General features: G+C 36.5%; 3 protein-coding genes across 3 annotated transcripts; all 3 read left to right on the top strand.

Moving 5' to 3' along the window:
• Positions 1 to 4906: 4906 nt before the first annotated feature.
• On the top strand, positions 4907 to 8436 carry PCOAH_00016020 (SICA antigen; the record flags this gene model as incomplete). The annotated part of the gene is made up of 5 exons (XM_020058411.1): positions 4907 to 4981; positions 5111 to 5983; positions 6133 to 6711; positions 6872 to 7588; positions 7747 to 8436. The coding sequence occupies 5 exons, from the start codon at positions 4907 to 4909 to the stop codon at positions 8434 to 8436; spliced, it is 2934 nt and encodes a 977-aa protein (XP_019914237.1).
• Positions 8437 to 10725: 2289 nt separating this feature from the next.
• PCOAH_00016010 (SICA antigen) lies at positions 10726 to 12294 on the top strand (the record flags this gene model as incomplete). The annotated part of the gene is made up of 3 exons (XM_020058410.1): positions 10726 to 10730; positions 10880 to 11348; positions 11767 to 12294. 3 exons carry the CDS (start codon positions 10726 to 10728, stop codon positions 12292 to 12294), a joined length of 1002 nt encoding a protein of 333 aa, XP_019914216.1.
• A 10803-nt stretch (positions 12295 to 23097) lies between these two features.
• Positions 23098 to 24963, top strand: PCOAH_00016000 (hypothetical protein; the record flags this gene model as incomplete). Its single annotated transcript, XM_020058409.1, has 3 exons — positions 23098 to 23178; positions 23310 to 24063; positions 24224 to 24963. 3 exons carry the CDS (start codon positions 23098 to 23100, stop codon positions 24961 to 24963), a joined length of 1575 nt encoding a protein of 524 aa, XP_019914093.1.
• Positions 24964 to 25020: the final 57 nt, after the last annotated feature.

Below are 25020 nucleotides of genomic sequence, written 5' to 3'. Positions count from 1 at the left end.
TGCTGCTTTTCTTATGAAAAAGAAAAGAGGGAAGAAATGTCCCAAAAAATCAATTAAGCATTTTAATTAAATTGAAACCCTTTTTTTTTCTTGTACTTGACACATTTTTCCTATGAAAATGTTTCCTTATTTTTTTTGTTTTATATGTACGTGTACCCTTTTTTTTAATAAATTCCTTAATTTTTTTGTTTTAAAATACTGTTGATTTTAACTGTTAATTTAGGGATATATGTTATTCCATGCCGTGGGTTCTAATACACGTTTATGCGAACATCATATGGAATACATTTTTTTTTTGTATTTTGCAAAATTTATATTCACGAAAAACGTTGTTTTATAAATCGTTATTTTTGTAAAGGAAAATTAACTTTCATATTTTTATGTTGTGCAAACGAAATTAATATTTTTATGTAATTTAAGGTTTATGTTATTCATCTTCTGTCACTTTGTCCATTTCTTCACCCCTTTTTTAAGGTGTGCTAAATGATTAGTATACAAATGTTTTGTGCATTTAAAATATACAAATATTTTAAAACCAAACTGCAACGGTAAACTTATTTGTTAACCTAAGAATGTGCTAGATATAAAAATGTTATGTTACGACATATTTGGGGTAAATGAATAAACACAAGAAGGAATATAATTTTCTTGCATTGACTAAAATTATTAAGACAATATATGGTAAGCACTTTAAATTTAAAACCCTCGTTTGAAATGAAAAATAACAAGGGCGAACATGCTTCTAGTTTGTAGTTCTTTTTATGTTGCACAATTAAGTAATTTTTAGAAGATATTATTTTTGTTTTATCGCTCAAAATGTTGCTGAACGAAAATGTTAGGATCTTTACCCTTAGACTGTGATAATGAACATGTTACAAGGGTGAATAAAATAAAATAAAATAAACAGTTTTGAATTTAGTAACGAAAATTTTCAAAACATTTTAAGCATTTATCTGAAGTTATGCAACTTGGCACGAAGTTTATATAGAATTAAGTGTTAAAAATGTTTTAACAATGCTTTAGTCTTTTTCTTTTTTCAAAAACACCTCACTGTATTATTGATATGTTTTACACATTTATTTGATGTGTCTACTGTAAAATGTACCGAAATGGATGAATTAAAATAATTCAACATCATTTTTATGAATTGTAGTGCTCATGGGAAGAAGATACCTATACGCTTAAGTTTATTATATTTTTCGTATAAAATAATAGGTAAAAATTTATCATTCTTTCCCGTCTAAAGCTAACATGAGAATTTACGTTGTTCTTTAGGTTCCAATGAAAATACCAAAAAAAAATGCTTAATATATGGATTTGTTCACTTAAAAAAATTAGTTCATTTGTTACTCTCATTTGGCAATACCTGTGATATAAATAATAAAGGTATTCATCTCTCATTTTCTGCAAAAGAGAAACTATAATTTTGAAATGAGTCTTCAGAAATATTTCTGTGCCTCATTTAATAATATTTCTTAATGCGTATCGAAAGAAGGGCACATTTTTCAAAATGATTTCTCATAACGTGTTTTATAAATTATAAGTAATAGAGAAAAAATAGATAAGTATTCATTGTCTCTTAAGACACGTGTCGTCTTTTACTACATGAAAATAGTGATTTAGATTTAACATCTAGATAGAATTAACGGGAAATTGTACATGGCCCCCACACGAAAAAGCTTAAACTGCGCAAAATGCATTGCCCGCGAATAGGCGCGCTCGTTAATGTGCACAAGTTTATACAGACACGCGAACAAAACAGGGCCGAATTTTCGGCCCACGCTGCCCTGCGGCCCACATGCCTAAATAGCGCTGCACTGATTTTTTTTCCCTCCCTATGGGGCGGGACAACCTCTAACAACCCCCCATATTGGGGCCAGAATGAGGACACATGGATGGTGCGCCTGTTGCTGGCCAGTTGGGGGACGCAAACAGGGGAAGCAGCCTCCACGAAGGAAAGGAATAACTTCCTTGGGGACGTATTTTTCCCCCCTTACACCTCTACCTTGGTAAGGGGACTCCTGACTACGCTACTTCCCTCCTACCCAGGAATAGTCTCCCAGCTAACGTACGCAGAAATGCTCCTCCTCTGCGGTGCGCTGGACAACTATACACTACCAAAACAAAACATCGTTAAGCGTGTAGCGGAGAGAATCTGTGATGATTTGAAGAAGGTGGACCTCCGAAATGGGCACCTCGCCCCTGTCTATATAGACTACCTATTCCTAATTACCTTTACATTGCACAAGGAAGAGGAGTATTACGTGAATACGAATTTTCTGCAATTTTTAGTAAAAATTGTATTGGAGAAGAATGAGGAAGACAAACTATGGTTACACCAGCGAAGGTACGTTTATGCCTTTTATTTATTAACTCTACATCGAGGGAAAAGTCAAGGGAATGCTTCCCTATGGGTAGAATATTTCAATTCCGTTTGGTGGAATCTCTCCCCTCGGATGGATGAAGAAACATTGTACAATATCCTCTTAATCTATTTTAAGATGTCTAAGCAGGAAAACTACCAATCTTTGCTGCGGCACCTCGGGGGGAAGGGTGATCACCCACGTGCTACTGGTGGTGGTGGTACTGGTGATTTTGGTGGTGATGGTGGTAGGTGGAAGGAAGGTTGTCTAGGGAAGTACGTAGCAGTGAAACCCTCAACAGCGAAATGTGCAAAGAAGAGCGCCCTAATGGTCGTGTCCCCCTACGACCGCCGCTTCATCTACAGCGAGAAATAAATAAAAGAAGAACTCCTTAAACTGTTTCTACATCTGTGGGTAGCCTACCCAATTAGACCAGGAAGAAAAATGTTCGACCTTCTAATCATTATGAATGCATTTAGCCAGGACGAATATGTTCGAAGCTACCTATTCAACAGGCACATCCTGAATCGAATTAATCACTACATAGCATTCCTAACCAGGAAGGAGATTAGTCTTACGGTGCACCTGTGCCACGACCCAGTGACGAAATAACCCGTTTATGTGAACCTATCCAAGGTGTCACATGCGTACAAACGGATGGTGAGCAAGTGCAGAAGGGCGGAAAAGCTACCTTCCACGAAGACGCAATCGCATATTCACGAAGTGGATAACGCTACTTGGGATTATATCCTAAACGACTACAAGCACAAGGAGAGTGTTACCGTGCGGGGGGATGCTCCCCAGAAGGGGAGACTTGCTAAATACCTTCGGAATTGCAGAAGAGGGGAACCGGTGTTGGGTGCCCTGTCGGCATATGGCCACCAGTAGAGATGTGTGCGTGTAGGATGATGGAGGTGTGGTGCTGATGATAACTATCAACTGGCCGTAACCAAAGATATCAAGCAAACCTTCTATGTCCTATATACATTGTTATAAGAAAAAAGAAAGAGGAATTACAAAACTTCCTTCTTTTTCCTTCTACTTTTCTACTTTATTCTTTTTTCTGTTTTTCCCCCCCCCCAAAAAAAGAGAGATGAGCAACTTTCCCCCCTTTCCTTATGCACTTCATTCTTCTAAACAAAGGAAAAAAAGTATAAAAAAAGAAAAAGAAGGTTAAAAGAAAAAAAGGTGGGTAATTCCTTGCTCTTCTTCTTTTTATTTTTCTTCTTAATTTCTTATCTTCTTTAATTATTTCCTCTTTTAATTTTCCTTTCCTTTTTATTCTTTAACTTCTCTTTACTCCTCTTTTTTGCCTTCTCAATTCTCAAAAATAAGAGGGGCAAAAAATTCTTTCTTGCAACCTTCCTTATTCTCCCCTTTTTTTTTTAAAGGAGGAAAAAAAAAGGAGAAGTGAGCAACCTTATCCCTCCTTCCACCTATACACTACATTCTTTTTTTATAAAAAGAAAGAACAGAGAAGGGGAGAAGAAGGAAGGAAAGTAGGCTTTTCTTTACTCTTCTTCCTCTTTCCCCTTTTTTTCCTTTAGGAAGAAATACAAGTATATAGGAAGAAGGAAAGAAAATTAAGGAAAGAATAAAATTGTCAAAAAAAAGGAAGGCGAAAGAAAGAAAGGGGACAGAAAGGAGAGAAAAAGAAAAGAAGGTGCATATATTTCTCTTTTTTTTTTTTTTAATAACAATGTATAGCACATGTAAGGAAAGGAAGGGAAGAAAGCGAAGCAACCTTCTTCTCACTTCTACCTTCTTTTCTCTTTAATAAAAGAATGTAATGTACATAATGAAAGAAAAGGGAAGATTCTTCTTCTTGAAAGGGAAAAAAATAAAATAAAGGAAAGAGAGGTGGGTAATGCTTTCTTCCTATTTTTAAAAAAATTTCAAAGGAGATATATGAGTAAGAAGGGAAGGAAAGGTTGTTCATTTGCCCTTCTTCCTTTTTTCTTTTAGAAGAGTGCAGTATATGAATGGAAGGAAGGAAGAAATTTTCCTTTCTTCTTCTTGCTCCCTTTTTTTAATAAGAATGCAGTGTATGTAAGGAATGAATAAAAGGAAAGTTTTTCTTTCTTTTTTTTTTTTTTTTTAAGAATGCAGTATATAAGGGAGGAGTTGGTTTGCACGAAAGAATTCTATTCTTTCGCTTTTTCTTATGAGGAAAGGAGAAAGGAAAAAGAGAAGAAAAAGAACACAAAGTACTGGGGAAAAAAAAGGAAGCGAGCAATAAGGGGAAAAAAACAAACAAAGAAAAAGAATTTAGGAGAAAAAAAAAAGGAAAGGAAAAAATAGGAAGGAAAATTTTAAGAAGGAAAAAAGAAGGGGAAATAGAATAGTGGGGAGTTCCTCCCCTTATTAAAAAAAAAGGAAGGAATATAAAAGAGAAGTGTAAAAGTACAGAAAAAATAAAATAATAATGGAACGAAGAATGTAGGAATAAATATAAAGAATATGCAGGAATGTAAATGGGAGATGTGAAATTTGACAGAATTATGGAAGAGTCTGGTTGATTAGTAAACAATGAATATATCATCATGGCACCAAGTATAAGGGATTTTATCAAGTTCCATTTAGGAATATTACAGAGACATAAGGATGAAGATGCTGGTGTAAGGGAACTATAAACATAAAGGAAAGAACTGTGTATAGTATGAGGTGTATAAATAAGGGAGCGTAATGTACAGGGAAGTATACTAATGTAAGTAAATATGTGTCCTCATTTCTTCATACTCTTACAGGAACAATTATGGAAAAACCTAAAGAGAATGTTAGATGCACTCCCTGGGTATATGAATTATGTGGATCCTACAGTACAGACGCTGTGTGAGAAAGATTTCATGAAAGGCCAATTGGGGGATAGTCATAATTGGGACGAAGCGCTATGCAAGTCCCTAGTGAAAATATTCCTCTGGATGAATGGTCGGAATCAGCATTTGCGTAAGCAGAAGAAGGGGGGAGAAGGAGGCACGGAAATAGATGATATGGAGCTCATGTTCCGATGTATTGCTGGGAATGCGGCCATATGGGCCATGTTTGGAGATCATTGTCAACTGAACAGTATGATAGATTATGCAACGGAGGCAGTTAGTGGAGTGTTGCAAGCATTTGATGGTGATGGAACTGTGAGGAAATGTGGGGACCACACTTTTAAGGAACAGAAAGTAGGGACACAATTACTAGGTGATAAAGTAAAGGATTGGGTAAAGTCAAACTGGTATAATATACAGGACTATTGGAACGTTTCGAGAGAGCAGAGGGATTTATGCAAGGAAGGAAAGAATAGTTCGCATGGCAGAAATGAGGAAGGCGCTGATGATATCATTCTCCAGACTGTTACAGGATACACTGGGAAAGAAATGCAGGAAGTGAAGGAAATAATTGAAAAGGAAGAATTCGTAGATAAGAAGAGTGTGAATGAAATAGTGGAAAAAATAGAGAAGGACGAGTTAGTTGATGATGTAAGTATAGAGAGGAAGGTAGAAGAGAAGGTCGAAGAAAGGAAGGCAGCTGTTGCAGCTGCTGCAAAGAGTAATGATCCCTGCGAACTTGTAAAGATTGTAACAGATAAATGGTTCACAAATAGGGATCATAAGGAAAGTGATAAAAAATGGGTAAGGGAATAATAATGCTTACTGTTACTAATAACGGTACAGTGAATAATGCGCCCCATAAACAGAGACACAAGGTATGGCGCAAAATTCGAGGGCATACTAATCATGCAGATATATTCTCTCTTCTCCTTTTTTTTTAATATTGACAGAGCACAATTCAGAAGAATGTCGAAGGTCAATGGAGAAGCCTCCTTGAGAAAATAACTGTGGATGATGGACATAATGACCAATATTGTAATGACGCTGCAAGGACAGGTAATACATTGAATGGAGCAGAGAAGAAAGCATGTCAATACATTACTAAAGGTTTAAGGCACATTTCTGAAATTAAAGAAGAAGAGGGAGATCAGAAGAACAAAGCTGATAACCAAAAATTTAAACAAACCATGGCATGTGTTGCATTAAATGTGTTCGCAAAGAAGTTAAAAGAGCAGAATCTTACCTGTTCAGTAAGTGCAGGTATAGATCATGCCTTCAATAAAAGTAGTGAACTTAAAACTGCATGTACAGGTAGTGGTTGCATGGAGTGTAAACTGGGGGACTACTCAAAATGCAGCATAAGAGATCAGGAGTTAGGACCTAAATTGAATGAAATGCTCCAACAGAACGATGACAAAATACAAAAAACTCTCACTACCATAAGAAATGCAACTACCTTATGTCAACGAGCAAATTGCGCAGCGACCAATTGGTTTAATGATAGAAATGGAAATGAAAAGCAAACCTGGGTAAATGAACAATGTTGTTCACTATAATTCGGGATATTTTAGTGGACAGTGTACATTCTGCATATTTAAGGAAGGAAGTGAATGTCTACGAACCCTGTAGTTGCACATGGAGTATGCACATATATATTTCTTGTTCTTCTCGTTTTACCTGTTTCTGCAGTGTACATTCTGGGATGTTGATGCCAAAAGTAGACTGAAGGAGCTGTCTGAAGGAATAACGAAAGAGAAAGAAGATTCAAACATTAGTTCACTGTGTGGGAACACTGATGGAAGAAATACTATAATAACGGACACAGAAAAGAAGGCTTGTGGGTTCATTATTGCTGGGTTAAAATACCTTTATAGTATTATGGAGAATAATGACGAGAAGAACAGGGTGAAAGCAAGGAATAATAGACTAACAGAGCAAACCATGGGCTGTCTATTCCTCAACGCATTCGCAGACAAATTAATACAGGAGCTTAAACGCCCCTGTTACATTACAGAAAAAGATATAGAAGATATGTTTGCTAAAGGAAATAAGAAGATTGATGATTGGTGTAAGCATAAGGTGAATGGTAAGGGTGATTGTTTTGTATGTACAAGAGACCCAAACTATAAAAATTGCACATTAAACGTGAATGAAGACCTGTTCAATGAAAATGAAAGTGGAAATTGCGAAATAGGAAAAGACAGTAACGGAGCCAATATAGGAGACAAAGTGGAGAAAGTGTTCGAGGAAGGGGAAAAAGACATAAAAAAGGGGCCGAAAATAAAGGAAGCTCTGACTGCTCTAGCTGATATAAATAAGAACAATGTCTCCTTATGTAATCGTGTAAAATGTATATACTATAGGTGGGGAGAAAACAGAAAAGACAGCGGAAATTATCCAGACGGGGTAAGGGAACACTATTTCGCACTGTAGCTGAGGGCAAAAATCAATGTGTGGATAGTGTGTGCATATATTATACGTCCTTATATTGGGGAAGTACAAACCACATGTTGTGCACTATATATATATGTATGTATATATATGTTCCATCTTCTTGTATGTAGGAAAAATTTTGGAATCCCGACGTCGAGACTAGACTGAAGAACTTGTCTGAAGCTATAACTAAGAAGAATGGAATCGACGCAAGTTTATGTAAAAATATTCAAGATGGGAAAAGTGGCCCAACTTCAGAAGAAGGAAAAAAGGCTTGTGAACTCATTGTTAAGGGTTTAAAACATATTTATGAAATTAAAAAGGGAACAGACGGAGAGCAACAGAAGATTGAGGACGACCTCATATTCCACCGAACTTTCTCTTGTATCTTCTTGAATATATATGCAGATCTACTGATCGAGAAAAATAAGAATTGTATTACTGAACCAACTATAAAGAATGCATTTGAAATCGGAAATAAAAAGATGAGTGAATGGTGTACGGATAATGTTAATGGTGATTGTGTTAAATGTGAGAGGGAGAGCGGCTATAAAGATTGCAGAATAAAGGAAGGAGACAGTGGTACAATAGGGGACAGAATGGAAGAGATGCTGGACCCACAGAAGAACAAGGATCCAAAGAAACAGGAAATAAAGCAAGCTATGGAAGCAATAAATAAAATATGTCCTGACCCACCTGTGGCAGTCAAACCATCCACCGCAGCAAAACCTGTTGCTGCCAAACCAGCCGCCATTAAACTGGAAGTTAAGGATAATTGCACCATAGAGGGGTTGGAAGATGACGAGGAAGGTATGGTCTGAATTGCATATTCCTCATATACTTTACTGAGTATAGAAATATTTAATGTAGTGCCTATTATGTTAGAAGTGCTGTACGATATCTAAGGGGAATAACTACATATTTGTACAATGTTGTATTCTGTGTTATATTTATAGATAATTGGGATGAATTATTCATAAAGTTCTCAAATAACCCAAGTGAGGATGATGGGAAGGACACTATTTTTAAGAAGTGGGAAGGATATAAAAGTGTGTGTACGGAGGACGCTATGACGGGCAAGCAATGGACAGAAGAGGAAAGAATCTTCTGCGAGGTTCTAGTAAGAAATTTAATAATTGCAAATGATGAAAAATACAATTGTGAGAAGAAGGACGCACAGCCAAGGGGGCAGAAATCCTGTGTAACGAAATGTGACTTGTTGAACACATGGCTTATTTATGTAAAAGACCGTTGTGTTAGTAAGGAAATTATTGAATATGCATATGAGGCAATGAACAGTTTAGAGAGTAAATGGGGCAGTGGGAATAGTGGGGGAAGCTGTAAGTACGGAGAATTTAATAGTCTTATGAGGGATAGTGGGGATGTACTCCATACGGTTTCGAGTAAAATGCTATGTGAAGCGAAAAAGGGAAAAATGGGGAAAGTACATAATAAAAATTGGTGCAATGAGAATAATAGGAAATATACAAGGAACCTCCTTGCAGGCGTGGCCCGTAGTGGTATTGCTAGTGGAGAAAGTGGTAAGGGAAGAGCACTGATAGAAAAATTAGAACATGAGGAACAGAAGGTTAAGGACAAATTGGAAGAAGTAAAGAAGGAAGTGGAACAATCAATCAGAGAAACATTATCCTCTCAACCAATTAACCAAGAAAGTGGAGGAGGTTCCTCCTCCAGTGGTGGAAGTAGAGCACCCGCTCCTGCTGCAGATCCTTCAGGTAAAGTGACAGGAGGAGAGAAAAGTGCACTTTCACCAGGTAAGAATCCACAGAGTATCAATGATTTGGAAGATCTTCCTCCCTTTGATGATGAAGATGACACTGTTCATCACACAAAGAGTAGTGAGGATGAAGAGGAGAACTTATGGCTCGCTGCGAACCCAGGTAAATCGAATGTTTCTGTTGTTACCATCCCTACTGCTGTTCCCACCGATCCTGAAGTTACAGACACTGAAAAAGGCCCGAAACCTGGAGGTCTAAATGGACAGACCAGACCTACTCCCAGATCCCACGATCCAGGTAAAAACACTAAGAATGAGAATAAGAATATAAAAATAAAAGGGGGCGGGAAGGAAGAGAAAGAAAAGAACACTTCCTTTCCTTTCATTCCTCCCCTTCCTTCCTTCATCTACTCTAACAATCTTCACTTTCTCCCATTCTCCCAAGGAAGTGTGCACGCGAAAGGTGGACGCAAAAAAGAAGAAAAAAAGAAAAAATTTTTAGAAGAAAAAAAAAAATTAATATTAGAAAGGAAGAAGAAAAAAAAAAAAATTAATATTACAAGAAAAGAAGAAGGAAAAATTAAAAAAAGAAAAAGAGGAAAAAAAAAAAAATATAAAGGTGAATGAATTAGCTGAGGGGTGTGGCATTTCACACTTAGGGGTGTAAGATTTCGCATTTTAGGGGTGTATGTGTATGATTTCGCCCTTAGGGTATGTATGTAGGCTTTTTCGCATTTAGAGGGTGTACGTGTAAGATTTCGCATTTTAAGTTGTGTGTTTGTAGGATTTCGCATTTAGGGTGTGTGTAGGATTTCACATTTAAGGGTGTTTTTAGTTTTTCGCATTTAGGTTTTCGGTTTTTTGGGTATAAGAACAACAATATGTCCTGGTGTTCAGCTGCTTCAGGGTATAAGAACAACAATATGGCCTGATGTTTAGCTGTTTTAGGATATAAGAAGAACAATGTGGCCTGTTGTTTAGCAGTTTAGGGGTGTAAAAACAGCATGGTGGCCTGTTGTTTAGCTGTTTTAGGGTATAAGGACAACAAGGTGGCCTGGTGTTTAGCTGTTTCAGAGTGTAGGATGAACAAATGTGGCCTGCTACTTAGCTGATTAGGGAAGGGGGAAGAGAGAAAGAAGAAAAAGAAAGGAATGAAGGAAAGAAAGGAAGAAATAATGGACGAAAGAGAAAGGAGAAAGTAAAGAAAATTACAACGTGAAAGAAGTGTAAAAAGGAAGTGTAAAAAAATTCGGACGTAAAAAAATTGAAAAAGTAAAAAAAAATTAGAAAGTGAAAGTAGTGTAAAAAAAGTGCAAAAAAATTAGGACGTAAAAAATTAAAAAAATTAAAAATTAAAAAATAAAGAAGGAATATGAAGTAGAAAGTAAAAAAATAAAAAAGTAAAAATTTTAAGAATAAAATAAGGAAGTGTATGCACCGGAAGGTGCACATAAAGAAAAAAAGAAAAAGGAATAAGGACAAATTTAACCACCCCTTTTTCTTACTTCTTTCTTAGGTACCCCTAGAGCATCTGGTTTAGGTTCTACAGGAACATGGAACCCTGGTTCCTCCGGTACGGGTTCTACAGGTATAACAAGTGATCAAACTGAAAATCCAGGTTCATCTGGTACCGGTTCCACAGGAACTTGGAACCCAGGTTCTTCTGGTCCCAGTGGTCCCCCTGGGAAAGATGGTCAAGATAAAGGTGGTGGAACAGTTGACCAAAGTGGTGGAGCAGGTGGGGGGGCTCCACATGCAAAGGGTCCAGGTAGTGCTTCCCCTGAAAGATCCACCAGTCAGGGTCCTGATCAAAGTGACCCTGGTCAACAGGGACAACAACCACAAGCACAAACAACAGAAGTGGTTGCAGCTGCTAAACCACAAAAGACGGTGCTCAAAGTTAAGGAAGTTAACTTCGTGGATTCTTCCGTTCCTTACCTTCCTTTGGCTCCTATTTTAATTGGTCTTTCTTCTATGACCTATCTCCTTTGGAAGGTAAGAAAAGAAAGAAAAAAAATAAAGAAAAAAAAAAAAAAGGAAAATATATTTTCCGCAAAGAAAAAAAGGAAAAAAACAATAATAAGCCTAAAAGGAATAAAAAAAAAAAAAAAAAAAATTACTTCTTCGCGCTGGGAAGAAAAAGTTTTGCAAAATGGCAAACAAAAAAAAAAAAAAAAAAGAAGAAAAAAAAAAGAATTAAGGTGAATGAATGAGTGGGTGTGTTTGTAGGATTTCGCATTTTAGGATGTGTGTGTGTAGGATTTCGCATTTTAGGGTGTGTGTTGGATTTCTCATTTAGGGTTGTGTGGGACTTCACACCTAGAGGTGTCGGATTTCGGCATAGTTTAAAAATAGTACTTATTCTTCTTAAAAACAACACTCACTCCTCTTAAAAATACATTTTCTTTTTTAGTATTTTGCCCTACCTGGCAAAAGAAAACGTTATAGAAGTGTTCCTCAAGTGTCTAGTCCTCCTTCTTTAGAAGAAGAACAACTCCTTGATCGTGTGGACGACCAGGATGATGGTCCACATGAATATACCTTAGTAAAGGAACACAAACAACCAAGATCTGCACCCAAGGAAGGAAGAATGAAGAGACCAAAAAAGCAAGGTGTTGATAGCCCTGCTGGTCGTCGTGCTGTCGGTCGCCGCACCATTATTGATATTCATTTAGAAGTCTTAGACGAATGTCGAAAGGGGGACCTGCATTTGACGAAGGAAGGCTTCCTTAAAATAATTGTAGAAGAATTTATGGGACCCCAAATTATAAAACAAGAAAATGTTCCTAAGGAACGGGTTCTAAGTTCAGATTCCGGGTTTGGGTTTGGTGTTCCTGAGGAACAGGTTCCAAGTTCAAATTCTGGGTTTAGGGAGGAAGACTTTGTTCCTAAGGAAGATGTTCCTAAGGAGCAGGTTCCAAGTTCAGGGTTTCTGGATTAGGGAAGAAGATATTCTTCTTAATGAAAGTGTTCCTAAGGGAGGATGTTCCTAAGGAAGTTGTTCCAAAGGAACAGGTTCCAAGTTCAGATTCGGGGTTTAGGGAGGAAGACTTTTTTCCTAAGGAAAATTTTCCTAAGGAGGATGTTCCTAAGGAAGAGGTTCAAAGTTCAGATTACCATTTTAGGGTTCATGTTCCTGAGGAAGGTGTTCCTAAGGAATAGGTCCAAAGTTCAGATTCCGGGTTTAGGGTGCAGTAAATATTTTATTTCTATTCAAAATGATAGGATATTATTTACGTATGAAGAATTTTTTTATCAGGGAGTAGAACCCTGTGGGGACATCCAAGTATTAAGAAGTGGTAATGTAGAAAATATGGATGCAGAACATATTAAAATTGATATGTTCAATGAAATCACACATAATCTCTGGAATTTTTTTTCCATTAGGGTTGCTAAGACAATGTGAATGGGACGAATTTGAGGAATAAGGAGTGCCTTTTTGTTTTGTTTCACCTTTTCACATGGTTTATATCTGCGTGTGTGATTTTTTCCACACGTATATATGCGAAACCGCGTAAAAATTTTTTTTGTTATATGGTGTTTTTTTTTTTTTTTTTTTTTTTTTCGTGTTGTACTAAACTGTGCACGTTCATGTGTAATTAATATAAGCCAAACAATTCTTCCACATAATACCTACTTCTTTGCAACTCCCTTACGTAAGGTTCAAAATGTTTATTCATTCTTCTACAAGTTTTTACCTTAATAATTTTTTTTTTTTAAACATAATAATTTCTTTTTTCTCTTTCCTAATTCCAATTATTGACCATTTGAAAAAGTGCTCCAAATTGCGTGAGAATTTGCGAACCTGTTCGCGGAGGTTCCCGTGAAGGAGATCCGCAATGGTTCACCCCTTCTTTCTTTTATGTTATACACATCTTTTAGATGCGCAGTGCACATAAAATGGAAATAATAGCCGCTGCATAAAAGAAGAAGAAAGCTGCGCCCTTTCCCCTTTCCTTTTATTCGAATTTAAGTACACTATTAGTCGGAAGAAATTAGCCCTAATAAATTGTCCAAAAAAAAAAAAAAAAAAAAGACCTAATATAAATTTGTCACATAAAAAATTGCGAACAAAAAATTGTCCAAAAAAAAAAAAGAAATGCTTCAATAAATTTGTCAAAAAAAAAAAAATTGCCCTAATATAAATTTTGTAACACAGAAAAAATTAATCAAAAAAAAAAACATTGTCAAAAAAATTGTCCAAAAAAAAAAAAAGAAATGCTTCAATAAATTTGTCAAAAAAAAAAAAATTGCCCTAATATAAATTTGTCACAAAAAACGTGTCAACAGAAAATTGCACGGAAAATTGTCCAAAAAAAAAGTTGTCCAAAGAAAGAAGAAATGCCCTAATATAAATTTGTCACACAGAGAAAATTGTAAAAAAAAAAAAAAATTTGTCAAATAAAAAAAAAAGGGAAGGAACCATGTTTGTTTTTGTGTGCGCGCACCGAATTGTTTACACACTGTTGAACTATATAGCATATATTTTTTGTACGTACACACCCATGGAAAAAAAAAATGCGACTTAGTATAACATATCAATGAGAGCTCCTCAAGGGAAGCTGTTCTCAAAGGGAGTGTATATACTTAATACAATAGTCATACTTCAAAAAGGTGGGTAGAAACTTTCCTAACTTCCTTTTTTAATTGTACCACTGAAGCCACATGTAAAAATGAGTATTCATCCTCTTTACCTTCATTTTCGGCTTAATTCGGCAAATACTTTAAATCCATTATCCTATGGGATTTGGACAACATATAACACTATTTTTTTATTCGATATTATCCGTGTACGTGCCCCCTTTTTTTTCACAAAGAAATTACTATCTCTCATTTTTTTTTTTTTCTTTTTTTAAATGTATAAATACTTCTTTGAGAAGGTCAGCACTTTCCCCTTCCTTTCTTCCGCATCCGCTTTCTGGTAGTACCTTTCCCTTATGCAGAATTATTTATACATACAAATGGAATAAAGAAGAAAGGGGGAAGGAAAGAGGTGAGGGAAAGAAGAAAGAAAAGTGTCATTTTGCTTCTCTCCTTACACACTGTATATAAACTGTATGCGTGGTTATTTATTATTCCTTCCCAGGGAGGGGGGGGTAGACATTATATTCATTCAATGTTACATTCTACACAATGTGTTGTTACATGTTTTGATAACTAATATTCCTGTTTCCGCGTCTTGTATTATTTGCCCTTCTCCTTCCTCTGGTGGGTGGTGGTGATCTACCATTATAGATTGTAGATTGATCTGTGGAATCGAATGTCGGATCTGCTATTCTGGAAATGTGGGTTGAGTCTGTTGTCATGGAAGCATTTTCTGTTAGAGTGTCATCAAAGTCGCTTTCGATTGTTCTTCTTTTTCTGCTTTTGTTATTTATGTTGCTGCTGCCTCCAAAGGAGTTGCGTATTCCAGAGAATAAAGAAGTGTACTAAGAAGGGAAAGAAGGAAAAAAAGGGGGCAAAGGAAGGGGAAAGAAGAAAAAAAAAGTACATACAGCACATATATAAATAACACATATATTAACATTTATTTTCCAAAGAAAGAAAATATTAATACATTACATTATTTATATATTTTAAATGTTGAAACACAATTACTTTATATAAGAGAAACATTATTATGGGAAGTCCTACTGTGACCAATACGCCACCAGACACAGCAGCAGGGGCGATGCTGCTAGCAGGTTCTGCACCCTCATCTTCAAGTTCTATATCTTCATCAGCTTCTTCATGATCTTCAGGGCCAGGGAGAGCGACGAGCAAGGTTCCAGTAGAACCGGAACCAGAAGAACCTGGATTGCAAGTTTCAGGGGGCACTGGGTTGAAAGTTCCTGTGGAACCTGTTCCAGAGGAACCTGGGTTCAGTGTACATGTTAATTTTGGCAGTCCTTTCTTATTTTCACAGTTCCCCCTATCTATGTGGTCCTGTTTGAATTTATTACAATACTTATCACCACTACTTCTACAAGTATTGCATAACCAATCATATGCTCCTTCAGCTTTACTTTGGTATGTGCCGTATTCTTGACTAGATAAATAATTACTGCAGTTCGGAAGTTTCGATATAGCACTAACATTATATTCATAATTGAATAGGTCCATACTTTTTTCGAAAACGCCCTCGCCAACATCGCTGTACATATCATCGAACTTCTGCTTGCATTGGTCTCCCTTAAGCTTACTGTAAATGTTCTCCATGGTATTCTGAAAATTCCGGCCCCGTAATTTCCTTATATAAGTACCTAACCAATAATAGAAGAAGTCCCAGAGGTTACCGTCGTATAGTTCCTTATTCTGCTCCATTAAAAATGCATTGCACCATCCTCTTGCAATTACACTGGCCAAGTTTGCATTCCTCCTAATTTTTATTGCCCCTATTACTTGCCCCAGAGTCCTCGTCAATTGATCCCCGTAATCCTGATGGCCAGATTTTGTGTTACATGTTCCTTTGGTGTTAAACTTAGCATATACTCCTACCGAGGGTAACCTAAGCGGACCTGAGCCGGTCGGCTAAAAGATATATTGGGACGAAATAACATATAGGAATAAATGTTCCCATAGTCTATATTTATATTACTGTAAGTGTAAATTACTGTACACACACTCCATCGTTAACTGCCAGTGCATAGGATAACTTTTTCCTTTTTGTATTATCTTCCTTCTTACAGGCACCATTTTTCGTACACATCCCTCTACATGGAAAAAATTTCTATGGAATTTGCCTTTCTGCTAAGTATTCATCAAGGGAATATATAAATATATATGAGACTTTTCATGCACATTCTCAAGGGGGGGCCCCCCATTGGAAGAGAAGTAGGTATATATGTATCAAAAATTTTTACTACTCCCTCCTTTGTTAAAAAAAATGCGTAATCCTTTAACTTCCCTCAAAGGAATACGATAATATACACTACATACACATATATCAAATTATTACACTTATATATAATTAAAGGAAAGAAATAAATATGAAGAACATATATGAGCACTTAGTCCACACAAATCGTAAATATAACAAGGAATGAAGGAATGAAGAATCAAATTCCTTTTATACATTCCTCCTATTTATGTATTATATTATTATTGGATCATATATACTTATTAGTAATATAACCTTATTATTTCTATACACGCTCCAGCTCATCTATCTACATAAATATCTACACATATATATATGTATATACATATGTATACATATACATGTATTTACACATATATATGTGTAGATATTTATGTATATATATACATAATAGTATGATTCCCCTCCTAATAAAAATGTAAATGTGCGTATTATGAATTTATGCTCAATTATGTTCTTATTAAAAGAAGGGCTTGTTATTAAGAAAAACTGTTAACATATATACATAGTGCAGTTCACCAATGATAAGTAATCGTTCCTGTTAAATGTGCACACTTATAAATATGTGGTAAGGAGGATATGTGCTCATGCAATACATCAAAAGTATATAATACTAAAAGTGGAATTCATTAAATTTTAAGATAGAGTATCATATGAATCTCCATAATAGCTTATTCCTCTACACCTTTTCTCATCCATAGTGGTAAAAACAAATTTTATCTTTTCTCTTTTTTGTTCTCCTTTCTCTTTCTTCTAATAGGCATACTACGAACAACTCCTTCATACTGAAAACATATATTATATTAGTGGAGTTACTTTACACTCTCACTCGTTAATACACATTATTCATCAGATATTAGTGTAATACCTTTCTTTTTCCTTAGGATAAGAACATTATAAAAAAAACTCCCCTATACCAAGATTATGCACTAGCTTACTGCAGAACTTTTCTCTTCCACTTTCAGTCACTATTATACTTTCCACGTATTAATATGCTCTATTTTTTTCCTTTATTTCAAATGAAAGTTTTGAGCGAACAATGTATTCCCCTTAATTTATATATATTATAGTTTAGCGTTCAAGATTTAGGACTTAGGGTTCAGGCTTCAGGGATTAGGGCTCAGAGTTTAGGGTTCAAGGTTCAGGATTTAGTGTTCAGGGATCAAGGTTCAGGCTTCATCGTTTAGGGTTCACAGTTTAGCGTTTTTGGTTCAGGGTTAGGTTTTAGGGTTTAGGGTTCAGGGTTTATGGTTCAGGATTTAGGGATTAGGATTCAGGATTTATGTTTTTTAGTTTAATATTTATGGTTTCAGGGTTTATATTTTAGGGTTTTATGTTCAGGGTTTATGGTTCAGGGTTTAGGGATTAGGATTCAGGATTTAGGATTTTGGGTTTAATATTTATGGGTTCAGGGTTTAGATTTTTAGGGTTTTAAGCTTTAGGGTTTAGATTTTAGGGTTTTATGGCTTAGGGTTTAAGGTTTATGTTTTAGTATTTTGGTTTCAGGCGCACATTTAGGGTTTAGGGACAGAATTGAGGGTTGAGGATTTATGGTTTAGCGTTTAGGGGTTCGAGTTTTATGGTTTAGAGTTTATGCTTTCCGTTGTAGGATCGTCCGACGTTATGGATCAATAATATGGTCTTGTTTATTTATCTGTTTTAGGATGTACGATCAGCAATGTGGCTTGCTAGTTGGCCACGCCAGGGGGGAAGTACACCCGAAGGGTGTATAAAAAAAAAAAAAAAGTTAAAAGGAAGAAAGGAAGGAAAGGATTGTCTGGAGAAGGAATGGAAGGGTCTAAGGAAGAGGAAAAGTGGTCTCTAAGGAAGGAAAGAAGCAAGGTTCTATGGAGGAGCAAGGAGGTGGTCTAAGGAGGAAGGAAACGAAGGGGTCTAAGGAAGGAAGGAAAGGGAAGGAAGGGTCTAAGGAGAGAAGGAAAGGGAAGGAAGGGTCTAAGGAGAGAAGGAAAGGGAAGGAAGGGTCTAAGGAGAGAAGGAAAGGAAATGAGGGTCTAAGGAAGGAGGTTCTAATGAAGGAAAGGGGGTCTAAGGAAATGAGGATCCAAGGAAGGAAGGGTTCTAAGGAGGAGTGAAGGAAGTGTTTAAGGAAGGAAGGGTCCAAGGAAGGAAAGTGTTGCTTAGAGTGGAAGGAAGGAGGGTCTAAGGGGAGAAAGTGTGCATTAACATGTAAGGTATAGTGTGGATTGAGGGAGGGCGGATGGAGGTGAAAAGGTGCCTCAAGAACACATTGGATGCACCTAATATGATCTGTTCGTAGTGTATAAATTGGAGTCCCATAAGGGAAGTATAGGGTGGGTGTCCCTATTTATCAGGCAACTATGAGTAAGAAGGGGGAGGGGGGGAAAGGTATACTCTTTCTGGGTCGTACTGTTATAAGCGGCGCGCGCGTACATTTTGCACCCCTCTACCAATATATGTATTTAATGTAATTTCTTCTATGCTTTATATATATTTCCGTTCCATGCTCTATATATATTTTTTCAATATTTGCCCTATACATATTTCCTATATTCGCCCTATATATGTATTTTCTATATATTCGCCTCTTAAAATTTATATTTCCCTTAATGAATAATGTAATAATAATAATTATGTTCACATGTAAGGAGGAGCAGCAGCAGGGGGAGGGGGGCGGTAAAAATGTAATTACACTCCGACTAATCAACCATAAGCGCGACACATTTTTCGCACCCGGACCCCGACCATGTATGGAAGAGAGTGTGACGAAAGCACAGCACTACTATATAAAAAGGAGTGCGTAATGCATAAGAAACTGGGTTGTTGCTGCACATATACATATATATATATATATGTACTCAAATTAGTTCAGTTCCTCCCTGTTATTTTCATGTGTAGGTTTATTCACCCTATAAATTAAGGCTTATTCCGATGAGTACTAATAATAACTATGTACACAATAACCCCCCGTATGGAAGGTTGTTAGGGGTGCTCCGTGGAAGGAAGTGGAGAAAGAAAGGTGCTCCTAATGCACATATGAATATATGAACTGTGCACTGCACTACACAATATATATATATGTGATCTAACAATACTTTAATGATCTAACAACCCACCTACCACCTTCCACCCTAACAACCATAACACCTTGCTCCTCCATTTAAGAATGAAAATAGAACATAGAGTAAATGTCACATGCTGAAATTTTTTCTAAAGAAGAAAGGCAGTTGCGCGCAAGCCCCCCTTTTTCCCTTCTTATATGTACATAATAAAGGGGAGCGTGCATGCTTGTACAAATAAGAATAATGATACTGTGTTCTACAATGTCCTCAAAGAATAGCGGTACGGAGAACTATCATATCATACTGTAGTAAAGGAACACATAAATAGTAAGGAATGTAAAAGGAATGTAGGAAGGGAATGTGGTGGTTGTGAAAGGGGGGGAAGTGAAAATGTGAAAGTGGAAGGATGAATGTGCTGCCTGTACATACACATGTTCTATATATAAATATATATATATATACATATATATATATATAGAGAGAGAGAATGAAAGAATTTTTCTTCCTTAACACATGAAGGAAGGGAGGGAGTGTGCTTGTTCGTGTGTGTGTTTATTTGTTTGTTTGTTCTATATATACAGGACGAATATATAATTAAAGGGAAAAAATGGCACCAGGGCAGGTAAGGAATGAAAAAGAAGGGAGGACCGGGAAAAAAAAATATATTATCCTCCTTATTGAAAGTTCCTAATTGAACGTGTGTTCGTCCAACATCTTATATGTATATGTATATATATATACGTATATATATATATATACATGCATATATATAGGAATATATGTATATATATGGAGTACATATTTTTACACTCTTCCTCCTCCTTCTTTCTTTGCCAACAATTATTCACATTTATAGAAAGTGAATTTAAAGGAATTACCTTCCAAGACCGAATTCTATGATATATTCGATGCAGCCGCTGGGTACGATTATTGCCCAAATGGAGTCGAACCCACAGGTAAGGTGGAACAGTTGAGGAGTCAATTAAATGATTATACCGGACTTAAGGATCAAGAGAGATTTATCACAAAGGCTTATTGTTATGCATGTTCAATGAAACGCAAACAACCTTCCGACAACGGAAAAAAACATTTAGAAGGTGCACCTTGTCGTTTTTTCTATTATTGGATGGGAAATAAATATCCTAGCCCTCTGGAGGAGGAAGTTTTCTCGAACCTAATGTATAATATATACAATATATTAGGAGGTTTATTCCATAATGAAGAATGTTATTTCCAATACGGAAATATTAGCAAAAATCACTTCGACCAAATGAAAAAAATATATGAACATTACTACAATTGTAAGACTGTACAGGAGTATTTGCAGCAACTGAAAGGCACAGAAGTGGACGATGACTGGATATTGTACCAGAAGGAAGTTAAAGAAGCATGTCAGACAATAGAAAAATATTGCACAACAGGGGACGATACAACAAAGGATGATCGATATTGTGACGTATATAAGGACAAATATAAAAGTTTCTGTGAAGATGGAAACCTATCACCATTGAAATGTCCTGAGATGAAGGAGGACGAGGGAGAATTAGAGGAAGGACCTGTTGAAGGGGAAGGCGAAGAAGCTACTGAAGAAGTTCCACGTAATCCATCTTCTGCGGGAAGTGTAAGGTCTGGGGAGCCCTCTAGGGAGCACGCATCGACGGTTCGTGATGGACCCCTTGTAGCATCTACATTGGCTAGGGATAGTCCAGAATCTTCAGTTCAGCACAGTTCTCCACAGAATGTTCCACTAAAACAAGCGCAACCTGTATCAGAGGACACTCAGCATCTTCTTAAGTTGAGCCAAGAAATTAGTGATCCTAATGAGGGACTCGACAGTGGTCAGATGGAAGGGACTCTCTCTACACTGAGTACACCCAGTGCGGACAGTACGGGGAGTGATGGTGGTGGTGTTCCCACTATCACCACCACAGCTGTATCTTCCACACTAGGCACCGCACTAGTCGGTCTACCAGCACTTGCCTACTTTCTTTATAAAGTAAGTAATAACTACAATCACAATTATGAGTACAACTACCATTATAATTACCATTATAAGGTGGGGGGGTGGCCATGACCACTAACTCTTATGAAAAAAAATAAATAAATGAGAAAGGAAGCAGTGGCTAAAGCGTAAGCTAAAGCGTAAGCTGTGCACGCTCTCTCTCTCTATCTATATATATCTATATATATATACGGGTGCACGCGCGAACACTCTTATCTTTCTTTCCACCCCCCTTCCTTCCTCAGTATACTTCTATATTTTCCGACTTACGTAACACTTTTTCTGGAGGAAGCACTAGAAACAGTAGAAGCAACAGAAGGGGAAAGAGAACCATTAGGAGAGAATTCAACAGGTTCTCAAACGGCGACGACGACGACATCTCAACAACGGAATATTCGTCAGAATATTCCACAGGAACAGACTCTACCGCGGAGGGCTCTACTACGTTATATTCTGTCCCCTATATTAGATAAGTTCCTTCTTCCACTCTTCTTCCTTTCCGTTCCTTTCCTCAGTTCCTGCTCTCTCACTTTTTTTAAAAGAAGAAACAAATAATAAAAAAAAGGAAAATTAAAAAAGAGAGAATAAAAAAAAAGGGAGAGGTGCTTAATTCCTCTCTCTTCTTCTTTCATTCTTCTTTAAGGAAAAATGCATTGTATAGAGGAAGGAGGAGTGGAAGATTGTTCTTCACTTTGAGAAAGAAGGAGAGGGCTTATAAAAAAAAAAAAAGAAATAGTTTTAAAAAGGAAAAAAAATGGGTTTTGTAGGGAAAAAAAGGTTTAAAAGAAAAAAGGGGTTAGGGGGAAAAAAGGTTTAAAACACAAAGAGGGTTAGGGGAAAAAAAAGAAGTAAGAAAAGGTAAAAATAAAAGGGGCAGGTAGGTAATTCCTCTTCTTCTTCTTTTTTAGATGAAGAATGTTAAATGCATAAGGAAGGAGGGAAAGGTGAAGATTACTTTTTTTGGGACAAAGAAAAAAAAAAGAAAGAGAAAAAAAATTTCCTTAGATGAAGAAAAAAAAAAGTAAAAAGGAAAAGAGGAGAGTAGGATGGTTATTTCTTTTAAGGAAAGGTAAGAGAAAGTTAAAGAAGGAAGGAAAGAAAGAAAAGAAAGGTTAAGGAAAAAGGTAAAAAGAATAAAGTATAGGAGGGAAAAGTAGAATCGTGCAGTAAAATGCATGCTGCCTATATAGTCCACTAGTAAAGAATAATGCTAATGGGGGATCTACTCTTCTTTTTTTTTTTTAGTTCCATAGAAATGCCAGTAAAATGAGAAAGGATGTAATAGTACAAAAGTGCGTGCTTCCTCCTTTCTTACTTTTTTTTTTCTTTTTTTTTTTCTTGGGGTGGGGGAGAATAGTTTTTATTCATAATTCCTTGGGGAAATACAAATTCAGGGGGGAGCGAAAATAAAAAAACAGGAAGTGGAAGAAAGTGCATGCGAAAGATTTTTCCCCCCTTTTTTCTTGGAAAAGGAAAAAGGAAGAAGTATAGGGAAGGTTCCCTTTCTTTCTTCTTAAAAATCACGGAGAAATTATGAAGAAGGGAAAGGGAAGAAGAAGAAGAATAAAAGGAAGTGCAAAAAAATGAATTTACTTATTTCTTCTTCTCCTTAAGAATATAGAAAAAATATAAAGAATAGGAAAAAGAAGAAAAGATAGGGTGGAGGGGTAATGTATAAGGAATATGTGTATATACACAGTAGGAAGAATAAAGTATGGTACCGCTGTTCATTCATTAGTAGTTAGGGGGAACTTACGGAAATGATAACTAGGGGGTACATCTTCTGCTGTGCCCACAGTTCTATAATATACGGGGGAATTTTATAATCAGAAGCATAGCACGATGACAGATATAGTAGGAAGATTATTAAATAAATGGTTAGGGGAAAGGAGGAAGCATAAAGGCAGGAACGATATGGTTGATGTAAGCTTTCACAGTTTAAAGGAGAGAATAGTGCACGATCCCGGTTATACATATATAGAAGAGTAAACTATGAGGATGTGTAAAAAATAGTAAGCACACACATATATGTACAAATTTTATATAAACTGTAGAAAAGGATATCGGAGAGTATAGGAAGAATAGTGGATGAACTGATGCAGAGACTTCGTAATCATGAGGACGCTGTGGCAAAGGATTACTGTGCGCAGGACCTTAGCGGTGAGATAAAAATTGAACAGTATCATAAGCCACTATGTAAGGCTCTAATGAGAACATTTATGTATATGAACGGACTGAAAGTAAGGGAAGGGAGAAAGATAGAAATTGAGGAAGACACGGAAGAAGAATCATTCCTCAAGTGTATAGTTGGAACAACAGTCATGCTTAAAATGCTGAAAAAGTATTGCTGGTTCGAGGATTACATGCAGTATGCATTAAGAATAACGGAAGCACGGAAGGAAGCTACAGGAAGTGAAAGTAATTACAATAAGTGCAGTGGGATGAACTTTAATCAATTGAAAATAGGAAATATATTAGTTGGAAACACAGTGGCAAAGTTGGTTGAGGGTAAGGAATCAGGAATTGCGGATTATCAGAATTTAGAAAGATTCAGGGATGGATGGTGTAGGCATGGACGCCAGAGTAAAGTAGAAAGAAAAGATGGGAAGAAGCAGGAGGATGAAGGAAAGAAATGGCTGGACGAAGAGAAAATGAAGGAACTGGAAAAAATAGTAGAGGACAAAGGGCAGAAGGAAGAAGGAAAATTAGGGAAAGTATTGGAAGAAATGGAAAAGAAGAGGAAAATTATGAGGGCCAGTGACCCATGTTATAAGGACCAAAGTGGAGGGTTCGAAGAAGGGGAAGAAGGTAAGACAAAACTTTTATACGTCTATCGCTCTGTGGACATAGATGTATTTGTTCAGTATAGTATTCATTATAATAATTGTATAATGAATTAAAAGGAAAGGGCTTAAAGGAAAAGTGTCATACATTAATATAATTCTTCATATTCCTTTTTTGTTTGTAGACAGCATTATGGAATGGTTCACAAATTTCTTTAACAACCCATCGGATGCTGATAATGACAAGTATGAATGGAGTAAGTATGATGCATATAAATCTGTGTGTGAAGATGAGGATGAATGGAACAAAAGAGGAATAAACCCAAAGAAATACGGAGAATTCTGTAGAATCATGTTAAAGAATTTAATGATGGTGGAAAACGGAGCGAACCAGTATAAACCACCAGGAATTAGTGATCCTCAATGTAAGAAGAAATATATCCCATTATGTGACCTCCTAAAAATATGGATGATGGACATGGGTGCATTTTGCGTACCGAAGGAAGTTATGCATTATGTGTTCGACGCCGTGAGTGCATTTAGTGGACAGTGGGGAAATCCGAAAGACTATGTAAAGTGTGACTACGGTAAAGTTTCAAATCTGTATAGAGGAAATGAAGATATGTTACCCAAAGTACAGGAGTTACTACGTAATAGTATGGTGGGTAGTAAATTAGGTGAATTGAATAAAAAGAAGTGGTGTGATGCAAGTAAAGTGCAACATAGAACACCGAACGCGAAAGCAGGCATGGAGACACGTGCTGATAAGGCGGCACAGGGAGAATCAGTCCCTGATAATGGGGCACTGCAGGAATTAACACAACTTGTTCAGAAAGTCGAAGCAAAGGTAGAGGAGGAGGAAAATGAACTATCAGGAATTGCGGGCGAAGCCATTAAGGAAGTCCTATCACCACAAGGCAAGTAGAACATAACTTTAAAAGAAAAGAAAAAAAAAAAAAAAGAAAAGAAAAAAGGAAAAAAA

Source organism: Plasmodium coatneyi, chromosome 7 (genome assembly GCF_001680005.1).
Source record: "Plasmodium coatneyi strain Hackeri chromosome 7, complete sequence".
Taxonomy (NCBI): domain Eukaryota; phylum Apicomplexa; class Aconoidasida; order Haemosporida; family Plasmodiidae; genus Plasmodium; species Plasmodium coatneyi.
The sequence above is the reverse complement of the archived record's forward strand: the minus strand, read 5'-3'. Positions and strand labels throughout refer to the sequence as shown.